This window comes from Labrus mixtus, chromosome 4 (genome assembly GCF_963584025.1).
Source record: "Labrus mixtus chromosome 4, fLabMix1.1, whole genome shotgun sequence".
NCBI classification, from domain to species: Eukaryota; Metazoa; Chordata; class Actinopteri; order Labriformes; family Labridae; genus Labrus; species Labrus mixtus.
Window position 1 is genome coordinate 28,790,164 of NC_083615.1, and position 14,551 is coordinate 28,804,714.

Consider the following 14,551-nt stretch of genomic DNA (forward strand, 5'->3'; position numbering starts at 1 on the left):
CAGACTGAGAATAGAGACTTATGGAGGGGCCTAAATACTTTAGATGTCACCTCCTCTTTTCCTCGTAAACTGATCTTGTAATCCCCCTCTCCGCTCAGCCACCTACTCTTGCTTCATCTATTCTCACCTCTCCATTGTTCTCTTTATCCATCCTTCCCACATTCCCTCTTTCATTTCTCTCCATTAGAGTGTTTGTTGCACACGAACAAGCTGTTGGTCTTTTGTCAGTGATGCTTGGCAGCCTGCACAACGGCCTCATATGGGGATAAAACCGCTCGGCTCTGCTTTCACACTCACATGGACTCTCTGGTGGTCAGTGGGCCTCGGTCATTAACGCTTCTTAAGCTGAAATCTCTTCTGATCTAAGAGATTCCAACGTTTAATTAAGTTTCCTCACCTTGGATTCATTCTTAGTTGAGAACAAAATCTATAAACACACAAGAGCAGTCCTTTAGAGAAGACATGCCAGTCCATTATTATTGGTTTTGGTGTTTTCTTTAATTCTGCACTTTTCTGAAAATTAAACAACATCAATCTTTATTTGTATGACGCTAATTCAATTTTAATTATCTCAAGAAACTTCAAAAGAGCAGCTCTACAGAATACTCTTTGTTATGTAATTTACAGGGACCCAGAGGCGGCTGATGCTGGTGGTAGAATCGGTCGTCTCTCAACCAGAGGGTCGAGGGTTCGATCCCCATCTCCTGCAGCAACATGATGTGTCCTTGGGCAAGACACCTAACCCCTTTATTTCTCCTTCTGCTTCGTCTGCAGTAGTCTCCTGACTACTCATAGCGCTTTTACACCGCAGGTCACACCTACACATTCACACACTGATGGTAGAGGCTGCTAGGAGAGAGACTATCAGAAGTAATTAATCCCATTCATACATATTCATACACTGCAGACGAAGCTGCTGGTTGCATTTACACTTGCTGCAGTTATAGCCCGTGCACACACACACACACACACACACACACATCTTCTAAATGAACAGTGTGTGTGTGTGTGTGTGTGTGTTACAAGCAAAACTTATTTGACAAAAAGAGATTTCTCTATATTACTCCTCATGAACACATTATCGGGTATCGTATCGTCTCTTCTCATCTTGTGAGCTCCGTGTATCGTCACACCCCTGGTATCTTTGTATTTTTCCCCTCATATTTGAGATCAAACTTTGTAAGTTCACCTCATCTTATTGGCAACACTTCTGATATCATATCTGTTTGTGGTATAGTGATGTTGCTAAATGTAACCTAGCCAACCAGCCTGTTTGTTGTTAACTTCGAGCAGCACGACCTGAATGTACTAATTTTTAGGGTTTATATGGGGCATTCCTGGCGTCTCATTATTTCTCCTTTCACTCCAGTGTGTTCACACAGCCCTGCACTCTCATGCCCTGATATTGACATCTCAGGGTAATTTTGTTCTGCTCATTGACAACTAGTACAAGCTTCAAACTTGTAAGAACATGGTATCCATCAATTTAAGAGCACAGGTGGGAACAATTCTGCAGTTTGAGAATCAAGGTCATCACCTTCAAAACAAATTTAAGATAAGACCTTAAGAAGATATTGGCGGGGCGCTGATGGCGCAGTGGTTAGTGCGCGCACCCCATTTATTGAGGCTGTAGTCCTCCAAGCGGGCGGCCCAGGTTCAAATCCAACCTGTGGCTCCATTCCCCACTCTCTCACTCTCCCTGATTTCCAATTCTATCCACTGTCCTATCTCTCGAATAAAGTCACAAAAAAGCCCAAAAATAAATCTTATCGACAAGATATTGTCAAATGAGGCTCATGGTTTTCAGAATCGGGGTTTATTGCCAAGTACATTTATACATACAAGGAATTTGACTTTGTGTATTGGTGCTAAACAATTAACAAGGAAATAAAGCAGAACTAGCAACAACTTAAATAATACAGTATAAGAAGCTATTACAATATATAAAATAGCATTTAAAAATGTGAAATATAAAACATAAAAAATAAAAATAAAAAACACAAAGTACAAGTTTTGACCGGAGTGTCACATCAGTGAGTCTATGGGAGACTTCCTGGCTGTTTGTCGCTCTTTTATCATAATACACATCGAGGTTTCTTACAGATTACTTGTGCAACATTACTTATTACGTGTATTACCCTGTGTGCATTTGTGCGTACAAGCAGCTATCAGGTCACAAGGAGACCAGCCTGATGATGGATGCATGTGTCACATAATACAGGCCCTTTAATAACCCATGACTGTTGAACGCGGTGCTTCATGTGCAATTGTTCCTGGTTAAGGCCAGCAGGACTGCAAACTGCCACGCCCCCTCATTCTTCCTCCATGTCTTTCTGTCTCTGTCAGTGCCTCCCGTCCCCTCTCTCCTCCTCTCTCTTCTTTCTAGAAGCGTACAAGAGTGAGCACAAGGTCAGTACAGCAGCAGAGAGAAACGGCATTCAGTGGTGCGAAGTGTGGTCAAGGTAAAACTGATTGATGGGTAAAATATTTTTTTCATTACACCCAAACCTGTACTTTTGGTGGTATCATCATGGGGGGATTTTATTCGTTGATTGAGAGCGAGGGGAGGAATATAAAAGATAGTGAGGAGAGCTACAGAGTCAGACCCGTAATGTGAAAGCGTCAGAGAGTGAAATTAAAAGCCAGAACGAAGCACCAGGGACGATACTAAGGATGCTGATCAAATTTTAAACACAGTGCAGTTTATCGTGCAGGAGAAAGAACATACCCATGCATCTCCATATCATGTAACGAGAGTACATAACATGTTGGGGGGGCGGGGTTGTCCTTATTACCATCTGAAGACAGTGAAATGTGGAGCATTATCTGATCCACAAGTATGGAAAGAAAAACACATTCATAATTCAGTGCTATAGAAGCTTTCGCTTGTCCGACAATAAGGAGACACATTTACACTTCAAACCCTGCTGGCCTGCTGTCGAGACACCCAGCAGCTGTCTCACTGCTCCATGACAGGGTCACCAGCAGACGGGAGACGGGAGGCTGTCAACAACAATGTCAAACTTCATCGTTGCTAGCAAAACAGCAGGCAAAAGGGGAGTTTGTTTGCCTGAGTAAAAATGTACTTTAGACAAACTGAGCGCTCATCTTCAACCGAAACTAATTCACATGATACATATTGTGTTTTTCTAGCCTCTTGCAGCAAAATGTGTGTGTGTGTGTGTGTGTGTGTGTGTGTGTGTGTGTGTGTGTGTGTGTGTGTGTGTGTGTGTGTGTGTGTGTGTGTGTGTGTTTGCTGTGTCAGGATTTATTTAACTTCCAAACCAGTGAGAGTCAGTCGTGTGTGTGTGTGTGTATAAAGGGAATTATACCATATTGCACCAATTTCACTTCTCTCACCATCTGCCCGGTCATTAACACTAACACTCGGGCGTCAATGAAACACACTGAAAACGATATTATGCAATAGATGCCAGATGTTTGATCAGAGAGAGGACTGAAAACCAACCAATTAACCGGCAGAGTCAGAGCCAAATGTTAGCCTGCAGGCTCACTCAGTAAAATGAGACTGAAATATGGCTTTATATCCGCAGACATTAAAGACATCACAACCATCTCCATATTAATGTGTATATAACAGTCAGTGTCCGGTCGTCTCTGTCCTTCAATGGCCAAAACTGTTAAGTCACTTCAAAAATTTGATTAATTCAAAAACAAATTTTCAGTCAATCCACTTCAGGAAGAAAGTACTTAAAGAGCCCATATTATGCCCTTTTTGGGGTTCATATATTTAATCTATGTACCTACTTTTGTACGTTCACAATAGCTAAAGTCCGAAAAAAGTGTCTGTTTTCATGTACTGCTGCTCCATGCTCCCTCTACGCTCTGAGTCCGTCAGCTGCACTCTGCTGAGCCCCTGCTGAGCCCATACTGGTGCTCAATGGAGCACCAGTATGAAACTACTGGATCAAAAAGTCGCACATTCTTCCTTTAAATAGCACAGAATAAAAAGAAGTTATCTCTGGCTCTCAGAATCCTTAATGAACATGATGTAACGAATGGATGGATAAATAATACAGCAGTCACATTTTCACGCTGAACTGCATTGAATTGTGTTGAAAATGCTGAGATTGCAAAAAACTGCTTTAATAGTTGTCAGGACCCCACAAGGCTTAAAAACAATTCACACAGTTTGTCACTTCTAGCTAAGCATGGCACATTTTGAGAGAGGACATCCAGGTATCCTCTTTATAAAACGGGCTTGTTTGTTTTTTTCTGTTTGTTTGTTGTCACACAGATGTTGCTATTCTGCACTTTTTGCAGCCAATGTTTGAGACAAATCTTAAAAATTAAGGAACTTGTTAGGAAAGAGCGTGACTGACCGTGTGTTTAGTTTATATCCATATATGATGATGTGAACGGTAAAGTAAGGGGACAGGAATATTTTCATCTGCCAAAGGGGAGAAAAGTTTGGGAACCACTCTTATAAATAGTAAATGAGCGTTATATTAACATACAAGCTTTTAATAACCAAGATGACATTTCATGCTGTCCTCCAGGTTTCTAGATCCAATTTGTCGAGTCAGGAATACAAGTCCTTTGATTTATTACTTGTTACAAATGAATCACTCAGAGTAATTTTCTGACTTGAAGGAAACCAATCATAAACGTATTAATCCAATTCCTACAACACCACATGACAGCAGGGACAGTTTGTTCAAAGAAAATGTGTTTTTACCATCAACGCCTGTTTGAAAACTGTCTACAAGTCGTGATCATTTTTATGAAACAGTTTATACTACTTGGAAGTGTTGAGGGCAAAAGCTTTTACCAAAGTGTCTGCATCAAAACAGCCGATTGATGCATCTTAAAATCAGGTTTATGTACTGATCATACACCAGGGGTACAATAAAGGGTATACTCTCTTTTTTTATGTGGCCCGTCTAGCAGAGGATAATCTGCCTCTGACATGTAAGACTCCTTTTGTATATTTAGTAAGAGCATATGAGCCAATTAGAGACAGAGTAGGGAGAGTTATCCCTTCACCATGCATCCTAAGAAACAAATTGCAGCACACCACGGATATAGTCAATCAATCCACAATGTGAATCAGAGGGGGTTTAGAAGTGGGTTTACCCTATGGAGGCTGAAAAATAAGTGGGTATACTCCGTATACCTGCATCCTGCACTACAACACTTGTTACTGCAGTAATCAAACTATATAAGCATCCCCTTCAAGATGATATTTGAGGATATATTCCTGCATTACAGCCTGATTTATTGTTACTGATTGAGGTCTCTGCAAACGGAAAGGCCGTCACTTAAAGGGGACATATAATATGAAAAATCCTCCAAATCTTGACTTTTTGAACATATTCAGGTAACCTGAGTGTCTACTGACCCACAAAATGTGAAATAAACCCATCCAGTCCTTTGTTTGTGGTCTGTTTAAGTCTTACAACAAAGAGAAAAATGCTCTGTTTCAAATGGGCTCTCCTTGTGATGTCACATTGGGATTCTGGTTAAAAAAAAATCCCCTCCCCTCCCCTGATATCTCCTTCCATGGACTCCACCCCGAGCCTAGAGCTAAGCTTTTATGCAGGTCCACCATTTTTATTCTCACGACAGAGAAGTGATGTCTACTGGGAAAACTCAGGGGGGGCTCGTTACATTTAAAGAGACACACACACCAAAACGGAGCGTTCTGAGAGAGCTGGTTTATACAGGGTCACAAACCTCCTCTGGTGCTTGATTCATGTTATATTTTGACCAAAGCACAGCACAGATGTTTCATTTAGACCACAGAGGACTGTTTGAAAAGGTGGAGAAGGAGGATAATATGTCCTCTTTAAGTGTGCTGTATACTAGCTACCTAAATAAGAAAAGGGAAATGATGTAGCCTCATAATGCTGACGTGGTTTCCAGAGCGATCACTTCAAATGTTTCTGTTCCAAGCATGCCTTCTGTGAAGATAACCCTCTCTGTATGTCTCTGTCTTAATTTGACATTGAGATTTGTTAATCCAGACCATGATATGAAACACCGTGCGAGACAGCTGCTGTGTTGGTGTTGAAATGAGCTGTCACCGATATGAGCTCCAGAGAGTCGTATGGAGGAGATAAGGTCAGGGAGATGGTGGGTATTGTGTGTGTGTGACTGTATGTGTGTGTGTTTGGAAGACAGAGGGACCGAAGTGGAAAGCTTCTCGCTGTAATAAATTGGCCTATCATGCAGAGGGCGAGAACAGTGTCACACAGCCCTGATGGGCCTAATGTCAGCACATGAGGGAGCAGAGAGGGAGGGAGCAAATGAGAGGCAGAGGGTGCACGTGAGAGAAGTAACATGTGGGCAGAAAGTGTCTACAAGATTGATACACGACGGACAGCCAAGCAGCGGGACAGAGGAACATGACAAATGCAGGCAGGATGAAGATGAGGTGTAAAGATTAATATTTAATTACAGATTTATTGGGTTGGTAATTCTGAAGGAAACAAAAGTCTACCTCCTTTTTTATCTGTCCTCTGCTTTAAGAACAAACGTCAGACAGTCAGATCTGCAGACGTCTATAGAAATCATAAACTGTCTTCATGAAAATGTGGTTACAGTGTGGGCTACTTCACTGACAACAGCTGTCCTGCTGCTGTGGACCAGCACGCCGTAAATCAAGTTTAATAGGCTTTACATTAAAGGGGTGAACGGTACCTACAAAAACAGACGCCTGGTGGCTTATTTGTTTTCTAGCTACCCCCCCTAGTAAAATGTCTGCAAGATGTCAGGGTGAGCCCATGTGTGAACACAGCAGGACATATTCACCGTGAGCGAGTGGATGGGGGTGATGACGTCTGTGTGAAATCTGCTTTATACTCTTTTTTTCTCGCCAGTATATTCTTAGTCACTCTTTTGTTGGTACTGGATTCGTCCAATTACTCGAACCATTGATATAAGGGCAAAAACTGTCATGATAGTGTTGTATCTTCGGAGGAGATACACTGTGACTTCCAAGTAGGACTGGGCAATGTGGACAAAACACATATCTCGATATTGTTAAGCTGAATGGCGATACTCGATATACTGTATATCGATATGTCTTTTATTTACAGTGAAAATGCACGAAAAATAAACTATTTTTTATGAATTAATATCCTAACCCAAAGTGTTCCTTAAATACAATAAAAGAGAGGAGGAGCAGGGTGAAGAGGGAGGCAGTCAGTCATCATCAGTGAGATGAGTAATAGTTGAACTGGCAGCTCTACAACATTATTTTACTGCACCATAAACAACCATCAATATTAACGATATTGTCAATACATCTTAAAAACTTGATATATTTCCTTCCAAACTTTCACATGTCCTGCTTCCTGACAGGAAACAGTCTTGTGAGATTGGATGATTGGTAAGCTGACAGAAACCTTAAATTTGACAAACACCATAAATAAAGGAGTAAACACGTCTCTCATAAACCTTCATTTGTCTCCACTTTACCAGAAAGTTTATTTTACAGCTTTCAGTCATCAAAGCCATCTGGAATATATTGTGACACATAATTACTCACTTTGGAGATGTGACACTTTTTTTTTTTGCACCATATGGCTCCACTCGACTTGATTTGATCAGCTTGGAAATGCTCTCCTTTTTAAATTCTCTTTTGAGTTAAAGTTGTGGATATTACCTGGTACATGGTACATCTTTTGGTATTATCTCGGCTAAGGAATTAAGTGAGCTGTATCAGAAGTTATCCTGTATCTCTCTCCACACTCTAAGGCCTTGTCCACACTTAGGCTGGTTTTAGGTCACTGAAAACACACCTTTTGGAAAACTCCTTCCAGGGTGAAGATTTTCAGAAACTCTGTTTAAGGTGTTTATGTGTAGATGAGGAAACAGGGTTTTTGGGCTCGTACCGTCACACTGTGCGCCTGTTTCTCCCCCGTTAAACGTTGTTGTGTGATGCTGTCACTTTTGATATTACTGCAAAGGCAGACATAACCAAAACTAGTGCTGGTGTTAACCCAAACTGGACTTTTTACATATTTACACATACATACAGAGTTGCTCTCCCACTTTGTTGACGAGCAGATTTCACCATGGGGACTGAAAATTGATACCTGCAGTGTTTGCGAAAAGCAGCATATTCATTGGCTGGTACTTTTCAGGGATGCTGTAACTCTCCTGGAGCTCTTTGGAAAATGCTGGCTTCTTTTTCCATCAGTTCTACCTGTTAGCATAATAAGCTAGGCTAGCTAAGCAAACAGCCACAACCTAGACAGTGATTGACACGTACGACAAATCAGTATTGAACCTTGACCCATGTAGCTAGTGATGATTTTATGTCGGTTAAAACAGCAACAGCCTTGGCAACGACTTTGATTGACACATTAACAGACATATCAGTGTTGCTATGCATGGTGTGGTCTTTTAGTTAGTTAAAACAGAGACAGGGACTGTTCAATACCGGGACATATCAGTGTTTAATAGATATTTGTGAGGACTCTGTACACAGAGCTTGAAAACAGGACAGTATCAATCAAATTGGGGCGTATGATCACCCTTCGTTAACCTAACTTACGGCTTCATGGGAGAAAGCTAGCTAGCTAATTTGGTTGACCCCAGGCAAGCTTGTGATTCAAGACAGCAGGCGAAACTTGTCTTAAAGTTTAAGACAACAAATCCCACCCTCAAAGAGAGAAGATGTGATTGGTTAGTTTTACTGTCATTTGAAATTTGTCCCTCGTTGAATAATGTTTAATAAGCCTTCATGGTGATATAGTGGGACTATCAATGACAGCTGGAAGTAAATGAGAACTTTCCGCATGGCAGCAGCAGAGATGGAAATCTGTGATAGGGTGACAAATTTGCCTCCTTCATTTAACCCTTTACTTGTCAGCAAAACCTTAGGGGCAAGTTTTCAGGTTTTTTCTAATTCTAAATATTTTGTTTATTTTCTCCCATGTCAAAAAAAAAGAACCACATGACTTCTTACAATGACATGATGTGAATCCACAGAGTTCACAGCTACCTTTCAGTTCCCCTCAGTTGAACAGCACATTTTACTGTCTTTCACTTCATTGTTAAACAGCATGTACATTTTAATATAAGCAGCAGGCGGCTGTTTTCAGCTGTACACTAACACGGCAGACTTACAGAATCAGCAGTTAGCAGCTGTTATTAATGGAGCAATGAGCAGTCAAAGATCAAAACACACTGATTCACCAGTATGAATCTCAGAGAATCAAATCCAACAGCGGGTCAGAAATGTGAATAAAATAATCATAGGCTACAGTTTTCTCTGTCTGTGTAAATGAGCAACTGGTTGCTTGCAAGAATGCCCTGTTAATTTAATAAGATTAAAGGTTAAAGGGGGACTAAAGGAGAACGTACTGGGCTTTAATAGCTGCTGTTAATACCGCACATCTTATAAAAGATGGATGCAGACTATATAAGAATGGTAAATGGACTCGAGCTTGTATAGCGCTTTCCTCTTCTGACTACTCAAAGGGCTTTTACACCGCATGTCCCACCTATTCACACACTGATGACAAAGGTTACTATGTAAAGTGGCTATCAGAAGTAACTAATCCCATTCATACACATTCATACACCACTGATGAAGCAGCGACAGCAATTCAGGGTTAAGTGTCTTGCTCAATGACACATTAGACATGTTGCTGCAGGAGCTGGAGATCAAACCCTCGACCTTCCGGTTGAGAAACAACCGACTCTACCAACTGAGCAACAGCTGCTCCAAGAACACATGCTGCCCTGGACATATTGTATACTCACTTTAACATGTGGTTTAAGAATGAACACATTCATTCATTCATTCATTCATTCACTCTGTCGCCCCCGGTGGTGGAATGAACTTCCAAACTCCATTTGATCTGCAGAGTCCCTCTGCACCTTTAAGAAAAAGCTAAAGACCCAGCTCTTTCATGAATACCTACTAACTTAATGATGATGGTCTCCATATTATTGATGATGATGATGGTGATGACGATGGTTTTTGTTTGATAGCGATGACTTATAAGATGGTTTCTATACTGATGAGAGCTCTCAAGAACTGCCCTCAATGTTGTGCTTTGCCTCTGGTCACTTCCTGTCAGCACCTGTGTGTCCAATCAGACTCAAAGCTGATCGTTTGCTCTTACTGACATTGTTCCCTTTTTTCTAGATCCTTGCTTGTGTTGTACTTACTCTCGCTTTGGATAAAAGCGTCTGCTAAGTGAATTCTAGAATTGTAGTTGTAGAATTAAGGGAAATCTTCAAGGTTAAAATGTAATTAACAATTCAACAATGCGTAGGCAATACAACAGAACACATTACATGGACAGATGTCACTCTGTAGGAACAAAGTGAAAGGCTAAAAGTCACGCTGGGACGCTCAGAGGCATTGAGAAAGAATGAGAGAGCATGAGAGTGATAAATGAGAGCGGCAGGAATGGGACACGTGCTCTGAGGATGCATCAAGCAGAGAGAAACAGTGGAGGGAGTTGTGTTGCACTTAAAGGAGCACTGAATGAACGGAGGAGCTGGAGCAGAAAGAGAGTGGAGCGAGGGGCAACCGGAGAATGAAGGATGAGCGGGAGGGAGTCCGGAGAGGCTGATGGAGGAGGAAACAGAATGAGCGATGAGAGGGAGGTGACAGATGCAGGAGGAGAAAGAAGAGGGCGGAAGAGAGGGAGAAACGATGAGGGGGAAGGAAAATAGATGAGACACAAAGTAGCGGGGAGATAAATGCAGAGTGAACAATGAGAGAACGAAAGCTCATGAAAGAAGAGGCTGAGAGAACATACAAATAATGACCTTCATGATAATATGCACGGAGTCATGTGGTTTCATATTCAGTTAATAATATTGTAAGAAGTCATTTCAAGAGAAGAACACAAATGCCTTTCTGCCAAGACTTACAGCATCAGCTATTTCAGCAAATGAGCAATATATGGAAATATGATTCCATTGAAGTGACAAAGAACCGGCAGCTTTAGGTAATATGGTTCTCACCATCATGAGCAAAAGAAGAAGCAGTGTGATGGCAAAGTCACAAATTCCACAGAAACAGTGAAGACCACTGATCAGAATTTTTTAGCTCAGAGTTCCTTTTTGCAACGACAAGCAATTAAGCCAATGCTGTGAGTAACAATATGTTACCCACTGCAGGTAAAGGCAAGGTTTAAGAGGTAGTTTAGGAGGTGCATGTTTGTACATTGTTTTCCAACAAGTGTCTTTTTGTAACGTTACATCACAGCACCTGAGGAAGAGACCGGTTGGCTTGAAACGTCACAAATCTTTTTGTGACATTAAACAGCAGTTCTCTGAAAAGATCTACTTCTCTCAGAAAATTGCTGTTCCGGAGGAAATAACTTGTTAAATCCCTGAGACAGATTATAGGACTCATCACCACCATGAGTGATGTCTGACAGCAGGGCGTGAGCCGTTGGACGGAGCAAAACCGTGACACTGACTATGTGCAAATTGCGTCATAGCCAGGGCCGACTTCATGACTTAAGAGTTACATCGAGTGCACCAAGCCTTACTGAGACAGGTTGTAGCTGCATCCGTTTTTTATCATACGCATACGTCCATGTGTACATTCGCCAAGCGGAGACTGTTGACAAGTAACAAACTTACAGATACGCAAACCAAAAGAAAAGACAAAAATCCTTTTACAGATAGCGATATCATAGGTGTAAAAGTTACACACAGGTACAACTCAAACAGGGCTTAAGTTCAACTGGTACACAGGGTGTAATGTAAGTTGGTCGTAGGTTTTAATTCCAAGTCAGACGTTATGTTACATCCAGGCGTACGTCCAGCTGATGCCCCCAGCTCCAGGATCCTCAGATCATCTGAAACAGGCCTAAATCACTCTGATGGTATCATCACCCGTCTTAATGAGTAAGGGGCTCGGAGTAGAAGAAGGAGCAGTTCATTGAAAGGGTCTGGCCTCAAAGAGTGACAGTTGTGTTTAATGGTTGGGGACACAGCTTTAGTGGCGTGGTTAACAGCAGGGCTCTGTACTAGGCTACATCTCCTAAGTTTTTCAGAAAGGGTTCAATAACATTGCATCACTCTTCCTTGATACTGTAGTTAGAGGGCATGGAGACCTGATTGCTTTCTGTCATCGCCCCCGCCGAGTGTCAAATGATCTCTGAAACCTGCCCTAATAAAACAGTTGATTGATTGTGTCAGTGTCTTATCTATCAGTGCTGCTGCAGTGGCTTTAGCATTCTGACTGACTGTAGCTCATGTTTTATTAATGACTACAGAGGATGATTATCTGACCTCAGGATTTTTTTGTCTTCTCCCCATCTCTCCATTGCTTCTATCCCATCCGTCAAACTCTGTTAAACCCCCTTCCCCCCCTTCCCCCTTCCCTCTCCACCTCAGGGCGAGTGTTCCTCTAAGTGCTACAACATGTTCATCATAGAGACCGTGTGTGTGGCCTGGTTCTCCCTGGAGTTCATCCTGCGGTTCATTCAGGCCCGCAGCAAGCTGGAGTTCCTCCGCGGGCCGCTCAACATCATCGACGCCATGGCCATCCTTCCCTACTACGTCTCCCTGGTGGTGAAAGAGGAGGACACGGACTCGAACCACGAGAGGCCGGGAGGAGGTAAGGGCTACCTGGATAAGCTGAGCCTTGTGTTGAGGATTCTCCGGGCGCTGAGGATCCTCTATGTGATGCGGCTGGCTCGCCACTCCCTCGGCCTGCAGACCCTGGGGCTGACGGTCAGGCGCAGCACGCGGGAGTTTGGCCTCCTCCTGCTTTTCCTCTGCGTGGCTGTCACCCTCTTCTCGCCGCTGGTCCACCTGGCTGAGAGCGAGCTCACCGGCACCCACGACTTCAGCAGCATCCCCGCGTCGTACTGGTGGGCCATTATCTCCATGACGACCGTGGGCTACGGCGACATGGTGCCTCGAAGCATTCCGGGTCAGGTTGTGGCGCTGAGCAGCATCCTCAGTGGGATCCTCATCATGGCCTTCCCTGCTACCTCCATCTTCCACATGTTCTCACGCTCCTACCAGGAGCTCAAGATGGAGCACGACAGACTGTTCAAGGAGGAGTGTGCGGCGGCTGCTGCTGCAGCTGCTGCTGCCACCGGGGAGCTGCAGGAGCCAGCAGGTGACGGAGAAGTGGGGGACTCATCTGTGCCTCGACTGGGATTGCGCCCGGACAAGGACAGTGTGCACTCACTAGAGTCCCTCGCTCTTTTAGGGAAAGGCGAAGAAGCTGCAGGAAACAACAGCCACAGTCTGCCACCTGCAGCTTTCTGAGCACTACTCGAGCAGAAACTTCCATGAAGATACCAGAGCCTACTGATCTATTTGTTGCATTGAATAAAAGTACTGCAAACATTATGGTAAACTCTTGAGGGTATCTCGGATGAATGGAGATTAAACAAACAGCAGTTCCTTTGCTCTTTGGTCTGCAGACTGCTCAGAAACTTAAGACTCAAACCCTTTAAAATGGACAGTCTAGTCTGACCAGAAAGCCTCTGCAGCAATATCAGTAACCAGCTGCTCCCATTAACATGCAATACTCAATCCAAAGTTGCTTTTCCTTCCACTGTGAAAAAAACAATATATATATAGATATATATACTTCAACTGCAAGTTTTAGTTTGATTCTTATTACTTTTAATATATTGCCTACAGAATGACCTGAAAATGTGTCTCATACTCAACTTTCTGTCATGAATTCAAAGAGATGCTCCTCTTGATTTATTTTTGACAAGCTTGAAGCCATGTTCTGAGAAGAAATATAAACTCACTGAAAGTTTTGCCCATATATGATATGATATATATATATATATATATATATATCCATCTCTCTCTCACTCTCGTATGTCTGAATGCTTGATCCGAACGAGGTGATGGTTTCTTCATTCTCTACTGTGAACTCCAGGTAAACTGTGATGTAATATATTGCAGAAGTAAGAATCCAGATAGTTTGAAATAGGATGGTGGAGAGCGTTTGTGTTGGAGAGAGAGAGAATGTGTGAGTGAGAGAGAACGAGCGCTAAGAACCATGACATGTACTTTGCATCGCTCCAAATAAAAGCTCTCCTAGTAATCTGAGAGAAATCCATTTTCTGGGCTGTAGTGTTTTTTTTCTTTTCTTTTCTAATCTCCTCGGCTAATTGGGGGCGCACAGACAGAATCCTGCGACTGAACATTTCTGAGTAAAGTGGAAACAGAAACAGCTGTCTGAGGCAGACACAAAGATAAGTATTATTTGAACAACAATTCTGCAACTTTTCCCTTCTTACTCCACCTTCCTGTCGTCATGGGGACGATTACGACACTCTGGATGGGTTGCTGTGTCTCTCCACAAATCTGATTAATAGATGCAGAACTTCCTAAATCTGCTCTGCTGAATGTTACATATCCAGGGATAAACCTAGTGCATCATCCCGAGTCAAATCCTAGGGTGACCTCCAAAACAGACGGGGTCATCCTCCTTTATCTGGTGAGTCACACAATGGGGTCCAAGAGGGATGTGGAGGCACGCAGGGACAGGCCAGATGTGGATGTAATCTAGATTAAAATTGGGATTAAGAGCCCCAGGCTAAATGTTTCTGCTTGCAACTCATACCTA

General features: G+C 42.6%; 1 protein-coding gene across 1 annotated transcript in view; it reads left to right on the forward strand.

Annotated features, from left to right (window-relative positions):
* The window catches only part of kcng4a (potassium voltage-gated channel, subfamily G, member 4a), a 33,944-nt gene extending 19,903 nt beyond the window's left edge, over nt 1-14,041 (forward strand). The window contains exon 4 of the mRNA XM_061036713.1: nt 12,343-14,041. Coding sequence (XP_060892696.1) covers nt 12,343-13,227 — 885 coding nt within the window. The 3' untranslated portion in view covers nt 13,228-14,041. The remainder of the gene's footprint in view (nt 1-12,342) is intronic.
* Nucleotides 14,042-14,551: the final 510 nt, after the last annotated feature.